We start from the raw sequence: 17949 nt of genomic DNA, 5'->3' as shown, positions 1-17949 counted from the left end.
GGAAGCATACCAGGAAATTGTCTTCGAATAAGTTTGGAACTTTAATCACAGAGAATGTATAAAGTTTTTTTAATCTCCTAACAATTATTTTACATGTTAGATGTGTGATAACCTGGGGTTTATGATAAAGGATCACATTGGCATGTGTTGGAGAGAAGTTTGGAAGCTAGACTAAGCAACAAAATAAGAGGACTACAGGAACAGTCTTTGACTTCTCCCCAGCACTTGTTAAAAGATTTCCAAAGAAAACACAGAAATGTCTTTTCTGCAAGCTTTAACAGCTGTGTGTATATGACACTTTAAGACTGCTGTCTACAGTGGTTTTTTTCTTGCCAGCCAAGAAAACTTATCAGGCCGTCAGAGAAAATTCAGACAACTGCCTGACTTTAATTAAATCCTTTGATAAAGCTCATGACTATTTCTTCTTAATAAAGGGTTCTAAAGTTTCAAAAAAATTCAGTAGGTTCCTGAACAGTTAGTGTGGAAAATTTGGAGAGCAAATCAATCAATAAGCTAGGAGTTAAAGGGATTTTAGTCCTGCCTTTAAATGAAAAATCCTTGTGGAGCTTGAGCTGCATGGTTTGTGTAGAAATTCTCAGCAATATTGATCTCCAGTGCACATAATTTTCCCATGTGAATTTCACTGATGGACATACATTCAAGAACTGCCATGGAACACAAACCTGCAGAAAGTATGAAATATTCTTAATATAGAGAAGGTGTGCTTTTTACGAAGTTACAATGATTTTTAAAAAACCGCTATGAATATGATTGACAAATATTCTTATTATGGCTTTGCTTTAGAGAATTTAAAAGAGGCACTCATACAGCCTTGATTCCAGAATGGTTGATCTGTGATTATCTCAATAGTAGTAATAGTGCTGGTTGTATATCAATAAGAAGTAATATGAAGACACTTCCAGCATGGTACTTCTGCACTGATTTGCTAACTGTGATCTGAAAGAGGTTTGTCTACAGAGGCAGTGCAGCAAACTGAGAAATAACTGCCTCGTTTATATGAATATGGTGCATACTTGTGAGTATGCTTTTGATGTCTTGTTTCCGTAAGAGGGAAGATGAAAAGAGGCTGCTAAAGGAAACATCAGAAGTTGCAAAACAATGAAAGTCACTGAGAAGATAAAGGGGAAGGTAGCCTTTGTGGACTGTCTGATTTTGCCCTCTCAAGGTGAAGCTGAGAAGACAGAGACATGTACTCACTCCAGAGGATCTGAAATATAAAAAGGGAAGAAACATTTATCCCAGCTAACTTTATACACCCAACTGAAGTGCCTAAGTAATACTATTTTTTCCTTACTGGGGGGACACACATCTTCAAAAAGCATTTTCACCTGTGCAAGATCTGCACTGTCCTCTACATACAGCTGTTTCTCATACAAAAGAAGTAAAGGATGCCTTCACATTCACTAATCTACTCCAGCCAGTGAGACAACAGGCTATTCTATGCTATGAAATTTGGGACGAGACAGGATGGCAAAGGCAAAGACCTAGATACAAAAGAAGCAGAAACTGCTGAAGATCAATTGACTTCTCATGCCTCCAGAAACTGAGGCAAGTATGCTCTGAAAGGTGTGCAAACATGAATAGAAGGCTACAATCACACAGAACCATCAGAAATACAGATGCAGACATCAATGTTTTTTCACCATCCAGATTGTAGTGTGTCTAGCTGAAAGTTTGTCTTCATGAAAACACCTTGGAAGGAGAGAGCTAGTGTGAGTCAGGCCCATCTTGCTAAGGCAGCTGTGAAGGAAGGACCTATGGTTCTACAGAGGGAAGGGCAGAAAGCCAAAAGGACTGTCAAGGGACAAGAAGTTATCTGAGACATATATCTTCTGCCTTATAAACATGGCAGGCAGCAATTCCAAAGCATTTCTGTAGAGCTTGTTTCCAATGTCAACTGCATCTGCACTTACAAGAACTAAGTGCTGAGCTAGTATAAAGCAGTGTAGCTTTGCTGCTTGCAAATGAGCTGTATCATCTTACAGAGCCGACTGTCTGCATGTCCTAATAATTACATTTACAACTAAATGTAAATGTCTAGCTATAAGTTGCAGCAACTTTCCCCTCAGCTTCTCATCCTCTTTCCTTTATCGTGGTTTAAGTCTATCCTCTGAATTAAACATCCTCATTAATAGGAATTCAATTAACTCATGAGCAGAGTTCAAACAGAAAAGAGGCTTATGCACACCAGGAAAAGGATGCAGAAAACAGCATAAATATCTGCAATTGTCAGTGAATTTGGTAGGAAGTAGAGAAAGTTCAAAATAGATGTTCTTACTGGCTGCTGACCTGTTAAAAATGCTTCTTCCTGTTATGAAAAATCCTCAGACGGAGCCAAATTGTATTTCATCACCATGTTGAATTCTCACAATGTATTCCTTAGGTTACGTGCAGAAGTGTTTCATTTTAGATGCAGATCTGTCTCTTTCAATTACCATTGCCGATTACAAAGCATTTTAGCAATGTCACATGTCATTTTAGCTTGCTAACTTATCCTAATTGGCTCTTTTTCAACTTCAGTTATGGCAGGAAAAAGAAGATGTTCTTAGCAGTCATAAGTCCTTATGACTTAGCACTACTAAAGCATCTAGCCAGCTCTTAGAATGGATGTAGATGCAGAAGATTTGATGTCGATGTACAATACCTGTTTTTAATGTGCTGGGGAGAACCAAGACACTTGAAAGCTCCATTGACCATAATAGCAAGCCTTGTGCAGAGAGCTTCACATTCTTCCATGCTGAAAAATAAATTGAGGGGGGAAAAAAAATAATTAGTAGTGAAAACCGAGAACATTGTTTATACCTAATTTTAGTTAAAGTAGAAGAATCTGGACAGCTGCAAAAACAGGTACACAAAACCTTTGACTTTAAAAGATAACAGTCAAAGTTGTAACCCTAGTCAGTATATACCAACAGTTATTACCCCAGCTAGAAGACAGATTTAAACCATTATTTATATTTTTCATCCATAAATAGTTGGACAATTCTGGTCAAAATATAAAGGTATCATTACCACAGGCAAATGTTTCATAAACAGTCTCAGGAATGACACTGAGTGAGCCATGAACACATGAACTCCTTAATCCTGTTTATGATTATTCTGAGCTAAAGGATAAAGGGAGAAGAATGAAGTAAGCTTGCTCAGCTTGCCTTTTGCACAGTACATACCCATGAAAAAGAGTTACCCTCAGCCTGATTGCAGGATAGAAGAAGATCCAAAGCACTACAATCCAAAGAAAATTTAGGACATGGAAATGCAGCTGAATAGAAAAGCAGGGTCCTCCTAGATGTGACTGCTTCAGATGATAAATAATAGCTTTGATTTATAAAGCTTATGGAAGATGGGCTTCTACCCTACATATTATGCAGAATTGTGTGAGCAACTCTTTCAAAGAAGCACTTTAGACATAGGGAAGCAGTCAGGATGTACCCACCATCTCAAAGAGGAGTCAAAGATGTTTTATGCTCCTACAATTCACTGTGTGCCCTCCCCAACCCTTCTGAGACAGCTAAAGAAGAGATGTCTTGTGTGCCTCAGCCATGGGCCAGTCCAAACCGAAGTGCTTTGACTGAACAAGCATTGGCAATTAAGTACACCCCTAGGAACAATTTCCTTATAATGTGACAGGGCTGTGGTGAGAACTGCCAAACTGCTATGTCTGAGAGAGACAGGGAGAGAGCTAACACATCTTCCCACAAATCAGGAAATTCACTGAGTAACTCCTAATGCTCCCCTTGGCACAACACTCCACAGCTGTGGCAATATTACACAAATTTACTGCCCTAGGGACGGTGGATAAAGCCTCACTCCTCCCCTGCTAAAACAGAAGTTTTGTCTCTGAAATGTAAGTAAAAAATTGTCTCTGAAAATTAAGTAAACAGTTCTCAAAACCTGATTTTTACACAGCAAAGCATCTCTATACCTTACACATGTGTTTGCTGACATGTATGAATGTTCACTTCATATGTAAAATTCCTGTACTTATACAAGTAACTCATCTCAAATAAAGCCACAATGGCCTTCAGAAAATTGCATAAATAGTATAAAATAATTTCTCCTTTCTTCACCCTGGCACAACAATGTGAACAGTATCACTGTACTTATGTCTGCTTCAAGTCATTCATTTGTAGAGCTAAATGTGTAGTTAGTACAATTTGAGGGACTTTGTTTGTTTGTTTGTTTACAGCATATTGGTAATGAGACCACAGGTCTCTTCTGTTTAGCTGGTGTTTGACAACTAAAGGTTCTTAATCTGGACTGAAAAGTCAAAGCATACTGTTTCCTGAAAATCACTGAGCTGAATTCACAATGCATAACCCATGTTCCCTAAATGAGTGTGCTGGTAAGCACTTGGCTATCCAACATGGGTACCTGATTTTCAAAATTCAGCTTCCATAAGTAAAATACTAGAAACTTTTTGGAGCATTTTTCCATCAATAATGGACTTGGACAACAAATACATTTTAAGAATATCTAAAAATATTGAAAATAGAAAACATTGAGAGAAGTTTGGCTGCATTTCTTTATTAATTAGTCTATACTTCAAATCTCATTTGGCTAAATGTTTCATTGCTGTTTTGATTTTTAAGTTTTTTCCTCTATGGACATGTTTGCATGATCTCTCCCTCATTTAAAGACAGATATGTATATATTTATATATATTTATATATAATTATACATACTATATATATACATACTACCTAAGGGAACATTTAATTAATTCCACTTCACTATAGATGTTACAAAACAGTATTGATGTTTCCTCCATTAAATCAATATACCAGTGACCATATCAGAGAACTGACAAGACATTTAATGTAGATGGACTCTTCTAAGAGGATGGGGTCCCTCCTACCATTTCCAGTGGTGCATAAGTGAATAGCTATGAATCCATCTTCAGGATGCCATGGCTTACTCTTTTCATACACTGATGCAAAGCAGAAACTTAATAAAATCAGAAGGTTTTTCACTCACCCCTCCTATTGTAAGGATTTTTAAGGTGGGCAGCTGCAAAAAGGTAACCTGATGTGCCAAGCAAGAAGAGACACTACAACACTGAGTAAAAAAAGCACAGAAAAAGAAGAATCAATAACATCATCTTTTCTGTGCCTGAGGCCCCTTGAGCAACATTCTATTCTTTAAAAATTAAATATGAAAAATATTTGGGATTTAAACAGGTTTCTTTTCATGGATAGGAAGGAATTACCATAAAATGTTGAGACTTATTCTGTATTTCACAGCAGAGTGAGCATGTCTTCAGAATATACTCTTCTGCAGGACAGGAATACACTGGCTGCTGGGATAAGGGTCTTACCTGTGGGATGTCAGCACAGCTGCACAGCCATCCTGAACTTCCTTCAGGATGGTTTTCCAAAGGTAGCGTTTAGAGCAGGGATCCATCCCAGAGCTGGGCTCATCCTACAGGAAAAATGAAAATGACACAGCAGCATGGAAAAGCATACCACAGCTTCTCCCCAGCATGAAGAATTTACACAATTCACAAGAAAATCATATATTTTTCTCTTTAAATATTACATTTTCAGAAGGTAACTTAAGTGACACCCTGACCACTGTTTTGCTTTAACACATACAGTTCAATGTCTAAATTTATGGAAGGCACATTTTAGTAAAGAAGCATTATACATAAACAGTGTTTAAATATAAACAAAATATAAATCTATGTGTATTTATAAATGCTTATTATACTTATAAATTTTATATATAATATATATATATGTTTAATTATATAAACATGCTCTTTTTGATAAGAGAGACTTGCAAGTGGTTTTTCTCACTTCTGGAAGGGTTCAGTGACTGTTTCTGATCTGCATACACATCTGCCATGAGCACAAACAACGGGAGAAGTCCTATAGCTCCCAGATGCCTACAGTGCCCATCCCATATCCAGGTGTTTGATAAGAGGTTTGGATTTGACATCCTCTAGCAGTTACTCCCACACTCTTTAAAGAGGAATTTTCACCCACGGTGGAGAGAATTCATAGGATTAAATAACATTAATTCAGTTAGTGCAAACCATCTGGCAAACCCATTTCCCACTCGGATGGCTTTCATGGAGAAAGATGTGCTGCTACAAAATCTACATTTCCCCTTCCTATCTATTCCTCCTTTCCTCATTAAACCAAATTTTTACTTCATTCGCTCATGGAGGCAAAAGGAATGATATCTGATTGACAAATCCAGTCTCTGTCACCATGAAACTAGGAAGAAGGAAATTCTTCCAGTTGCTTTTTTATCCAGTGGAATTCCATGGGATGTCAGCACCTGTTAGAGTGGTATGGCCTTGACCAAAGTATTTTCACCAAGGAATCCCAGCCAAAACCTGGAAGCAAAGTTTTCAAGAAACAACGCAAACAAAAAATCCAGTTTGAAGCTAATTTTAGTAATGTCAGAGGTGAAAAAATTCAGTTCAGTCTCCCACTATCTGTAGATTGCTAAGAAAACATAAAAAGCAATAAACCTAAAGCAACCCACAATGTTGCTCAAATTAACGGCTATGATTCTGGATGCAATTAGAAGCAGATTCAGTAGTTTATGTTGGTGTCTTTGCTTTAAGATAAAACAATAATAGAAAAAGCTCCTTTTAAAATACTGAAAAACTCCTTTAAAATCTCCTAGCTTTCTAAAGTCAGCAAATGTTTTAAAGAATTTGACATGTTTAGATATCTTTCTTTCCTCTTTTCATTTTATATGCAACAGTCTGTGCCCTGCAGCAAGAAGTAGGCTGAAATGGATACTTGCAATAGTACGCTGTCATAAAGACAGTTGGAGCATTTCCTAAGATCAGGAAAAAGCACTGATTTAAGATTATCTCCTCCTTTTACGAGCTGAACCAGGGTCAGTTAAAGCATAAAATGCAAATAAAATATTTCAGCTTAGAAGTGAGGCAATGGTAGGCAGTCAGAAGCAGCAAAATGTGTCTAATCTTCTGAAACATGAACCCCAGAGAACAACAATTTTATCTGGTTCAACTTAGCCTGTGATCTCTTCCTGGAAACCCTGGTTTCCTCCTCAACTCTGAGGAGCAGCTTTCCTACCCCTGACTGTTTTGAAAGGTTTGTTGCACTATTGAACTTTTTTAGCTCTTCCCAGCCATGTTTTAAGAAAGTGGTGCTCAATATTCTCTAGTGAAACAATAGGCAGTGGTACAAACGAGCATGTAGTGATGTAACGATGCAGTTCTCAAAGCTTTGTAGGTCCCCGATCTTCAGTACAAAAGGCATTGTTTACACTGGAGTGGCCAGTTTCAGACCTAAATGGGCAGTAGCATGCAAGAACCAAAATGACCTGGGATAAGTTATTAAAATTAATATAAGTCATAAGTATTACTTGATTGTGTGAATGAAACAAACTGTATGAACTAGACAGATTTATGAAATAAACACAACCCAGCAAGAATTAGGAGTATCTTGAAACAGCATGGGTCAATTAAACACGTATTTGGACCAAGGAATGCTGCAATTTTATTTGTGTCTAGGGCTTTTTTTTTCCTGCTCACCCAGTTGCTCCAAGGAATTAAAAAAAAAAGGAAAAAAAACCGATTTCACTTTCTATTTTTGTGAGCACTGGAGAATAAAATTAAAGCCATTCATATAACAGAACAAAGAGGACAGTTGTTCATCTGTGTATCAATTACTCCGTGTCTGATCAGGAAACGACCTGATTTTCTTTAGAGCAACATACAAGACAACAAAATTCAACATAGCCCATTTATCATAACCACAATATTACTTTTACTCACCAGTAAAAGTATCTGGGGTTTACCAACTAAAGCCACAGCAGTAGAGAGCTTCCTCTTTGTGCCAGCACTGTACGTTCTCACCAGTTTGTCAGCATGGGCATTGAGGTGTAACCGGTTAACAAGGTCCTCTGCAACCTGTGGTTTGCAAATTTGGAGGCAAACAAAGATGAGCCAGATTAGGCAGCATTTGTGCTTAGATTGAAAGAATGTTCTGTTCATGCATGTTAAGAAAATGTACATGTTGTTTTCCTTATTTATCCACCCTTGCCACATATTTCTACTTTTGAATCTTAGACAAAAAGCTGCTCTGAGACCCCTTAGTTCTTCAAAAATGATAAGGATTTTCTCATATAGAAAACCCGGCTTTGTCACTGCCTAGCACAGCCATTAGTATTCGGTTTGTGTCCCTGGGTCAATGATCTAAAACATCTCTCATTTCAACTTATTCTCCACTATTTATTTGATCAAATGTCTGAGTAACTGAGAATTCAAGAGAAAAAATTCTCCATTGGTCACAAAAACAGATGAAAATGTCAGAAAAGCAAGTCACAGTTGCAGATTTAGAATTTCTTAAAGACAAAAGGTAACAGGATTGAATTAATATACCTTTGTAATAACTGAGAGGGGTAAGCTGACCTTAGATGGATTGGTTTTAATTGGTTAAACAATAATGTATGATCTGGACAGCTGGAGACAATGCTCATGCTGTCCCCTATGGCCTTTCTTCTTTACCCTGTCAGAGACAGTCCTGACATACAAGGCTCCCTAAAATACTGCTGCTAGACAATATTAAATGTAGCAATAATCTTAATCCATCTATATCAGCTACTACTGCTGGACTGTTCAAAAGGAGATGTTCAAAACCATGAGGGACACAGCAGCAACTTTTCCACTTGCTACCGCCAGATGCTCCCTGCAAAGCAGCAGGTATCTGGCATAGGCTCCTGGAGGGTTTATCGTCAAGGAGTGATCAACTTTGTAACACAGCAACTGTGTTTTCATGCTGTATGTAGGAGAGCTGGAAGATTCTTGTAAAACAAGGAGTTGCATGGTGCACTTATTGCCCAACGTCAACTGCCAGAGCATTTCCAGCAGTATGGTTCATTTGCTTTGCTTCCTCCGCTTTACCTCCAGCAAAAAACAAGGAAAGACTGGAAGGCTTAGTCACATCAGGTGGACAATCTCCAATTAATTAGAAAATCCAATAGAAAAAAAAGTTCATTAAACAATATTGTGAATTAATATTCACTATCTGTCGAAGACAAACTGCCACAAGCATAATAATATTTTCTATAGGAGAGTTTTATGCAAACACCTTTGGAAAAGATCAAGATATTCATGACCCTTTTAGCAAGATTTTTCGAGTAATACTTATAAAAGTAAGAGACATCTCTGAGAGCAAGTTGTCTGTAAGCAGGAACAATGCTTCAGTGAGGAGATTCTAAAGCATTTTAGTGATGATCCTTGGACTAGTATCCATAGTCACTTGTGTTTGGGGTACCTGGATGTATAACCTGACAGCAATGCATGTTCTCATACAAAAGCCAAAAAGCCACGTTTCAGAAATATTACTCTGTCTACATTAGATGCAGAGAGGTTTTTTTAAAAAAAACAACTGTTAAACTAGCCACAGGCAATATTATACTGAAAAGTTCAAGGCTTCTGCTATATCAAAGTTAATTCACAGTAATTTACTTCCAATTAGAAATTATTGCTGTGGATTTAAAAATGGTTAATCACCTAAGCTATATTCTAAGATATAATAGCTGAGCATTGTTTTGTTATGTGTTTTTTTTCCACTTCCAAATATAGGTCTCATTAACACCAAAGAAACATACATAAGCGAAGTCCTCTAAAGCATATGAAGGACAGCTTATCCTGTCTACAAAACTGACTTGGCTGCTACCACTGGGCATGCATGAATGTTAGTGACTACAGGATTATCCTCCTACACATCCACCAACAATCACACAAATTACACAGAAAAGCTCATAAGAATTTAAGACCAGTGTCCTGGGTTGCAGTGTATTCTATTACCATCCTCAGGACCTGTTGAAATCAGGTGGGGCAGTGTTTCCTCACCTCCTCCCCCCAGACTATCTTTCTATTAATGGCCCATCATTGTCCTGCCACATGACTCAGAGATAACTCCCTCTGGACTATCTTCTGTTAATGAGCCTAATCAACACTTGGCCTCATGACTCATTACCCCATTGTGAGATGCTCCACCCAGAGGGAGGAACCAAGCATCCCATCGTGGATATAAACTGAGCTGCTGAACACCAGAGACAACCCTTCCCACTGGATTTCCAGAGGACAGGAGCTACAGAGCCACCACTGGACCTTCTGAGGAAGAGCAGACCATTTTTTCTACAGGATCAGCACTTCAGAGGACTGCAGCCACCATTCTACCAGACTGCCACCACCCTAACAGGGACTCAGGTTGTATCTTGACTCTGTCAGTTTGAACCAGTGTTTTCTTTTAGGCTTTTTTTTTTTCTTTTCTTTAATTTCCCCATTAAATTGTTATTCTGACTTGGTGCCTCCCACTGGTTTGTTTTCAAACTAGTACAACCAGAAAGTGAAAAAATACGTAATCTCATTTTTTACACCAAAATTGACATACATTTTAAACTACAATAAGCTTCAAGAGTTATTAAACAATAAGCAAAAGAGGACTATGCATCACAGCTGAAATGCAGTCAAAAGTATCCTTTAGCTATGACTAGAACCACTCTTTCTAAGTGCTTTGAAGTGTCATCTAAAGTCAGCAAAATGCCATGCTTTTAAAGAGACAATGAATGCTGTATGGGGAAGAATTGAGAAGGTCAAGGAATAGTGCCAGAGAGAGAAGAAAGAAACCATTCAAGTTAGATGGGTCTTCTTGTAGTCTGTAGCCCCCTAGGGGACTCAATCATGTGTCAGGTATGAACATAAAGCTCTTTGTAGGGAGCAACATTTAAAAGAACTGACTTTGCAAGGTTTGCAATTCCACACATAGAATTCTCCTCTCTGGAGGATGACTACACCATCTCCTGTTTCATACAAAGAGATAAAGCCTGGCAAGTCTCCTGCTATAGAAATTTTTCAAGACAAGGTTTAAAAGGTAAACAGGTAAAAAGAGAGGGGTGGGAATCTTTTCATAGTACCCACTTTGCTGCTGCTTTAAATGTGTAGAGCCTCTAAGATAAACCTTGCAGACCATCACAGTGCACAACACAATCTGTCCTGATATCTAGATACACTCCTTTGGTGCAAAACATATCAAATTAGAACTGATTTGGAGCTGAATCACATTAGCAACATAAAAGCAGAAGGAAGGGTCAACTTTCTTATTCCTAAATATGTCCCAGTTTCACCTAAAAAAGTCTCCTATTCCTGCTACCCTCCTCAACTCTTAATTTCAAAAGAGCACTGCACACTATGGTTCAGCAAATATAAGAATATGGAGCTCAATTATCTTTCAAGAGATGACCCCAAAACTTTTTCTCTTTTCTTTAATGCATATCATAAGATTTCCAGTAATGTTTCAGCTTCATCAATAATACCTAAACAACAACAAAACAGTAATTTCAATGAAACTAGAAGTGTTACATATAAGGTATATATTACATAATAGCTATACTGTAGAGGAGCTTGAATATCACCATTATAACTTCATTTGTCTGCATAGCCAGTGGTTTGTATCATCGTATACTGTAAAATAAATACAAAAATCCCTCTTAAATTACTTTAAATGAATGTCAGAATTAAACATGTGACCAATCTTCAGATACAGGTACACACATTTATGCCAGAGAATTACGGTTCTAATGGTTTCCTTCCCGTGGTGAATGTGAGACATACACACAAGCACCTTGTCTCCCTCCTTGTCATATTCACCATGATACTCTATTTCAATAATGTTTCAATGACTTTCAGCAGTGAAGAGTAAGGAAATACATCAATTTATTTAGCAAGTTGGTAACATTGAGGCCAAATTAAAAGATACAGAGTTATATGCAAATATATACATTGTAAGCACACTTGAACCATAAAAATATTTAATGTCTATTCATGGATGTAATAATGTATTTAATTTAAAATAATGTATTTGAACTCTTTCCTTCCTTCCTCCCTGCACCAGCAGTCAAAATTATAACAGACTTCACATCTATCAGCCAGCTATTTCCCTATTTTCCAACATTCCTTAAAACTATTTACTTTTTTTCTCATAAATTCTAACATATTTAGCAAAGTATTTTCCCCTAAATTAATTTGGGCTAGTTCAACTAGCTTTAGAACAGGAATTGGAATGAACCCTTCAATCTGTAGCATCTAAACAAAATCCCCCAATACTTTGTGGAGTTCCTAAAGACAACATTCATTCCAGAAGAGACTATAAGGTAACTCAACTTTTGCACACATGCCAATATCTGTGGGAGTAAAGGTCAAAATAGGCATGGTATCCTCCATCCACCAGGGAACTAGGAGGTACATCCATTCCACTGAAAAGTAGCAATCGCGTAACCACTAATGCCTATGGCTTTCCACTCCCTTTAAAAATTACATCTAATAATCAACTAAGAGATGAGTGGTGCTAAGGACCTTCAGAGTGTCTTCCAGAAAAACTTGGAGTTAGTAAAGGCTCAATCTGTTCAAAGACTAGAAACATCATAACGGGTCTATCCTGACTTGAAAGGCTGCATCCATCAGTGTATTAGTTTTCATCATTTCTGACACACTAAATACAATGCATAACTTCTTGCTATTTATTTAAACAAACCCTTGTAAAGCAAATATGGCCCAATACTGAATACTGGCCCAATTATACCCAGTACAAATGATAATAAACATGGATTGTATTCTAGAGTCATCTGAAAAATAACTTTTCATGTCCAAAGCAGTCATTCAAAGTGTCAGGTTCTGAGTAAGTGGATGCAGTGTAGTTTGAACATCCTGAATAGCAATCATTCATCAATTCCACACAAAACAGTATTTATTTGGCTTCCGAGTAAACTCAGAATTGTTAGATTTCTTACATTTGGAAAGTGTATACACGTGGTCAAGCTTCTGGGGAACAATATTTTTTGTCCCAAAATCTCATTAAAGTGTACATACTAATTCTGCTTGCAAAAAAGTAAACATGCAAAGAATAAATGAATTTACAGATTCACATTTCCAGAACCTATAGAATAGAAAATGTAAGGAAATCATTGAGATTCTAGAATCAGAGCAGAAATCTTCCTGAAGAGTTAATGTGAAGAGAAAGAATACTGACATTCCAAGCAGTTGCCTCAGAAGACCTGATAAAGCTTCTTTTGAGATTTGCAACAGAAGTTTTAATGCTAATGAGGGACATCATTTGATATTGTGCTAATAATTTTAATTTTTAACAAGCTGAGTGCTGTATTTTAGAACAAATTGAGATCTAGGAAGTTGATATGTTAAAGAAAAAAACATAACAATTTAAAGTACTATGCTAAATCAGTATCTCTCTAAATAACCCAAAAGCTTTACTCTAATTTTTCCAATTTTGCAGCAAAAAAAAATTTTCAGAGCAGATTTGTCAAGTATAACAAAACTTCACATTACATGTGAAGCTTAACATTGATATTAAATGACCCATTTTTCTCCTCCTTTTCCATTCATTTAATTACTGTTTTGGAACATTAAGTGCACTCAACTTTATGTCAGGCACTTAACTCCTGCTGCTGCTAAATCTGTCTAGCAAATGATTTGGTCCTTGAAGTTAGTGCTTCAATAGACAACTTCAGCAGCAACACAACCTGTAAATCACCTGACTGCTCACCAATTTCTTAAAAAACAAAGTAAATGCATGTTTCTTTCCTTATCAAATCAAGGTACTCTCTAGAATATACGTGTCTGTGCATATTAGTGTAAACAGTCACTGGTAAATATTCAGAGGCAGGTTTGGAGTGCTGTATCATAGGCAGGAGGGAATGATGAGAAAATAACAGCTTACATTTCCATACAGCTGCTCCTCTAAAGCATTCCAAAGCCTTATTTTCTTTATAGGCAGCTAAAAGGCTCACTTTCTTCAAGCATCAGCCGTTTCTGGGTTGAAGCACAGCAGCTGTTGAGCACTCAACAGCAGTGCCACACAGTCGGGAGGGCCCACTGACAAAAACATTTGTTTTCCTCTGAGATAGCTGCATCTCAGTGTTTGATGGAGGAAAACCAGACCAGCTAAATATTATTTGCAGGAGTGCTTTGATGCCTTGATCGCAAGCATATGGCAACAAAGTCTGCTCTGCAATCTATACAGACAAAAAATTAAGACAACTGAAAGGAAGAATGATCTCTCTTTCATAAATGTGATGCTAAGGCACGGAAGGCTGACTATAAAGAATAGTCTAAGCCAATACTTAGATCATCTGAGGTCCAGAAAGGTTAACATTTGTAACATAACTCATATCTAAGTGAATTATTTTCATCCATTTGAAGAGGGACATGTATGAGATGTACCACACCACTTGAGGAACTCTTCCCTAAGTGCTATAGAGGAGCTGCCACTTCATGGAGAAAACAAGTAATTATAGTTGAGGGCTTTAGTGCCATAACAACCATCCCTTAATATATTTCTTTTGTATCGAGGGAAACACATTTAAGTTTTCAGTACTCTGCTAGTTGTCTGAAGTAAAATTTAACACCAAGAAGTTATGAAGGGTAAACAATCAAACAAAAGACTGATAATTTCTGAATTATCAAAAAAAGAATGATGATTTTTAAGCAGTCTGAAGGAAACGTTGTTAAGAGAGTTAAAAGTCCAGGCTTTGTCCTGGACAATGGATACTGCCCAAGACAAGGGGCAAAGACTTGCAAGAATCGCTTATTTTCACCAGGCTCTCATCCAGAAACACCATATCTCTGAAGAATAGAGTTTTTCAGAGGTACATGACTCAAAACACGTGGAGCTTTCTCCCAGTACTTTAAGTGTGATACTGGAGGCACTGAACTATTCATAAATTTAATTTCCTTTAGGGTTTTTGTGCCCAAAGTTTCATTTGCAGTAATGTTATTTTACTATCTGCAGTGATGTTATTGTGTTTTGAACTGGCATAACAGACAGAAAAAAATCCACATTATTTAAATAAAATAGTGGTAATGAAAAACCTTAAAGTTTTTAACTAAAGCTGTTAAGATGAAATATTAGATAGTTCCTCATGTTAAAAAAGTACAGTTGTTCTATAAACTCCACAGTCCAACCTGGAAATAGCTCCCTCTGCAAATCTGTTTGGGATAGTTACCTTATGGATATCCTGCTTTGGAATTCCACGCAGTGTGCAGTAATAATAAAGATGCTCCCAACCTGTTAAAAGTTCATCCAAGGCATCTTGCTGTGGACAATATCCAATGAGAATACCTTCAGAGCTAGCAGACAGTATATCCATTTCAGACCTGTTAAGAAAAAGAAAAAGATTTGAGTGTTGCTTAACAAATCCCATGGCCCTGGGTTCCACCCTTGGGGTAGAAAACAAATGCATGTAGCCTCAAGGCCACAGGGAGAGAAGTTTGAGTCTCTTTGCCACGGTCACTTAGTGCAGCACCTCCCCACACAAGGCACACTTTGTGTCCCTTTTGGATTAGCACAGCCACCAGCATGTCACTGGTGTAACAGTGTGTGTGTCAAGGTCAACAGACAAACACATGAGGAAGACAGGTCCATGAGAATTAATGCTGAGCAGTTTTAGTTCTCTCATCTTTTCGGTAGTAGCTGCTCTAAGGAGACACATTTCAAACCATACGGTGCTCATATTGGACATTATACTATATCCAATATTATATTCATATCAAACACGTTGAATATTGAAGAGGCAGGACTTGAGAGAGAGGGAAATGTTGTTCTGCATGCCTTGTGTGTCTATGCACACACATACACATTGCCTGCATTCTCCAAACAACAAGAGTAAAACCAAACACAGGATATTAAAGCCTAGTAACCTAAAAGACAATACACGAAAAAGTATAAAATTATCCTGATTTAAGAGACTTTGGTCTTCACTTTGTAGCACCACAGCATTACTTGAAATTACATTCATTGCTAAGAAGCAAGCTTGATTGCAAGGGTTTCTCATTACCCATAATGACACTAAATCTATCCTATTTATTCCAACATCTAATTCAACACTCAATGATGCTCATTTACATGTACAGAAAAACCTGTCAAAATGAAGATACTTAATAATAAAAAAATCTGAGCTTTGAAAGAAAAAAGTTTTCAAAAGATTCTGAGTAACAGAATGTTTTTCCTCTTAGTGGTTTTCTACATTTCTGATTAAAAGAACTAAATATGTGATTAATCATTTAGACACAAAGTAAATGCATTAACTGCAGGATCTACAAATACCAGCACTAGTGAAAATATAAATATGTATCTCCTGTTAACTAGATTCAGGAGTCTGGTGAGAAAAAATTCTGCATTTTACATAATGAACCACAGCATGAAAATATATTTTAATGCTATCAAAAGATAAATTAACATGATTATGACAAACCTTGCCGTGGAGTAATTAGAATGGTCCTTTGCTCTTAATGGAAAAGATATAAAATCACCATATCTTGATTGGTTTGGATAACTGCCACAGCAGTTATCTGCCTGTAGACACCTTTCTAAACAAAGAGTTAGCAAAAAGTAGAAGGATCATAGGGGAAAGAAGGTAACAGAAGTGTACTTGTTCATTCATTTATATCCACTTATAGGACATTTTAAATTACTTATATAAAAAATTTTTACTGGCTCAGTTTCCAGCCACATCTATGGCAAATTAAATCCTTTTTCTATGGTTATCTTTACCATAAGATATGGATTGAATAATGCTGTTCTTTTTGTATAACCATTCAGAAGCCATGGATTCCTTATTTAATTAATACTAACATAGAGAAATACTATTCACAGTGAAATATTATCTAGATGCTGTTGATGCTCAGAGATGTGTCTGAGGTTTCTTTTGCTAGGAAAATTAATGTACAAGGTTTTCTTTTGGTGCAGCTGCTGTCTTTTGAGAAACAAGACACTGGGCTTTTGGTATTAGGGCCAGGTTCAGTCAGAAGATAATAAAACCCACTCAGGGATAATTTCAGGCACATTTACTCAGCACAAACCCTGTAGCTGGATAGAAACATCTTGTCTGCAATGGGTCCCTACAAGGAAGAACAAAAAGTTAAATATGGACAGCTGAAAAAAACCAACAGACATCTAATGTTCTTAAGCTAGAACTATATTAGAGCATCCTTACTCAGTTTGCATCAGGAAATAAAAAGTGTCCCCAGCAGTAACTGTACACACAGGGTTCTAGTGCTGTGCCTATGTAAAGCACCCAGTCTGAGTGGGTATCCTGCCCCCTGACCTTCAGATTTCATACAGTGAGGACAAAGTGAGAATGCATCATTTAATATTCTTACTCAGCTTCATCCTTATCTTGCAACTTTATCCATTAGTGCTGACCCTGAACACTTCAAGAGTTCCCATAAACACACAGACTCTACTGTATTCACTAAACAACCTTTCCACCTCCCTCCTCCTCATCTCTGTATCTGTGAAACCAAAAACAATCCAACTGGAAGACAAAAAAAAAAAAATCCATATTAGGATTCTTGTCTTTTAATCAGACATCTTTTTTTTTTTAATGTGCAGTATAATGACTGTTCTTCCCTCATCAACATCACTTAGTAGATTTCCAAATCTAAATTCTGGACATTATCGTTCAGTTTTGTTTAGCAAGGTCCTAAGCTTTTTCTGAAGAGAGAAACAATATATATAAACAATAGATGAAAGAAAAACATATTATAATTTTTAATTATAATATGTATTGCAGAACACAAAACAAGCTCCCATCTTAGGAAATTGATTTTGCTTGAAATTCGGTTAATCTGTCAGATTTCAGTTTTACAGGCCTAAATTAAACGAACATTAGTGATGGCATGATACCAGAAAATCTTTTCAGTAAATGATATACTGTAAATGCTTTTCCCTTTTCTTTTTTAATTTCTGATTCCATTCATTAAACTAATCATAATCTTCTTCTTCCTTAACAAACATTTTATATGCTATTATCAGAATCAAATTATTTTTTAATATTTTCTGAAATATAGATTAGCATGCAGCAAAATACTGATTTTTTTTCCTCAAGCTAGAGAAAAACAGCCATTTGTATTCTGCCCTATTA

The 17949-nt window shown here is 36.9% G+C and overlaps 1 protein-coding gene across 1 annotated transcript in view; it reads right to left on the bottom strand.

Annotated features, from left to right (window-relative positions):
* ABCA13 (ATP binding cassette subfamily A member 13) overlaps positions 1-17949 on the bottom strand; it is a 180881-nt gene that overhangs the window by 18954 nt on the left and 143978 nt on the right. The window contains exons 49-52 of the mRNA XM_032118439.1: positions 15031-15181; positions 7781-7915; positions 5336-5439; positions 2666-2758 (exon numbers count right to left, since the gene is read on the bottom strand). Of these exons, the coding sequence (XP_031974330.1) occupies positions 2666-2758; positions 5336-5439; positions 7781-7915; positions 15031-15181 (483 nt within the window). The remainder of the gene's footprint in view (positions 1-2665; positions 2759-5335; positions 5440-7780; positions 7916-15030; positions 15182-17949) is intronic.

The sequence above is a fragment of the Corvus moneduloides genome, chromosome 1, assembly GCF_009650955.1.
Source record: "Corvus moneduloides isolate bCorMon1 chromosome 1, bCorMon1.pri, whole genome shotgun sequence".
In the NCBI taxonomy this organism is placed as follows: Eukaryota; Metazoa; Chordata; class Aves; order Passeriformes; family Corvidae; genus Corvus; species Corvus moneduloides.
Note: the sequence above shows the minus strand (reverse complement) of the source record. Positions and strands in the feature narration are given on the sequence as shown.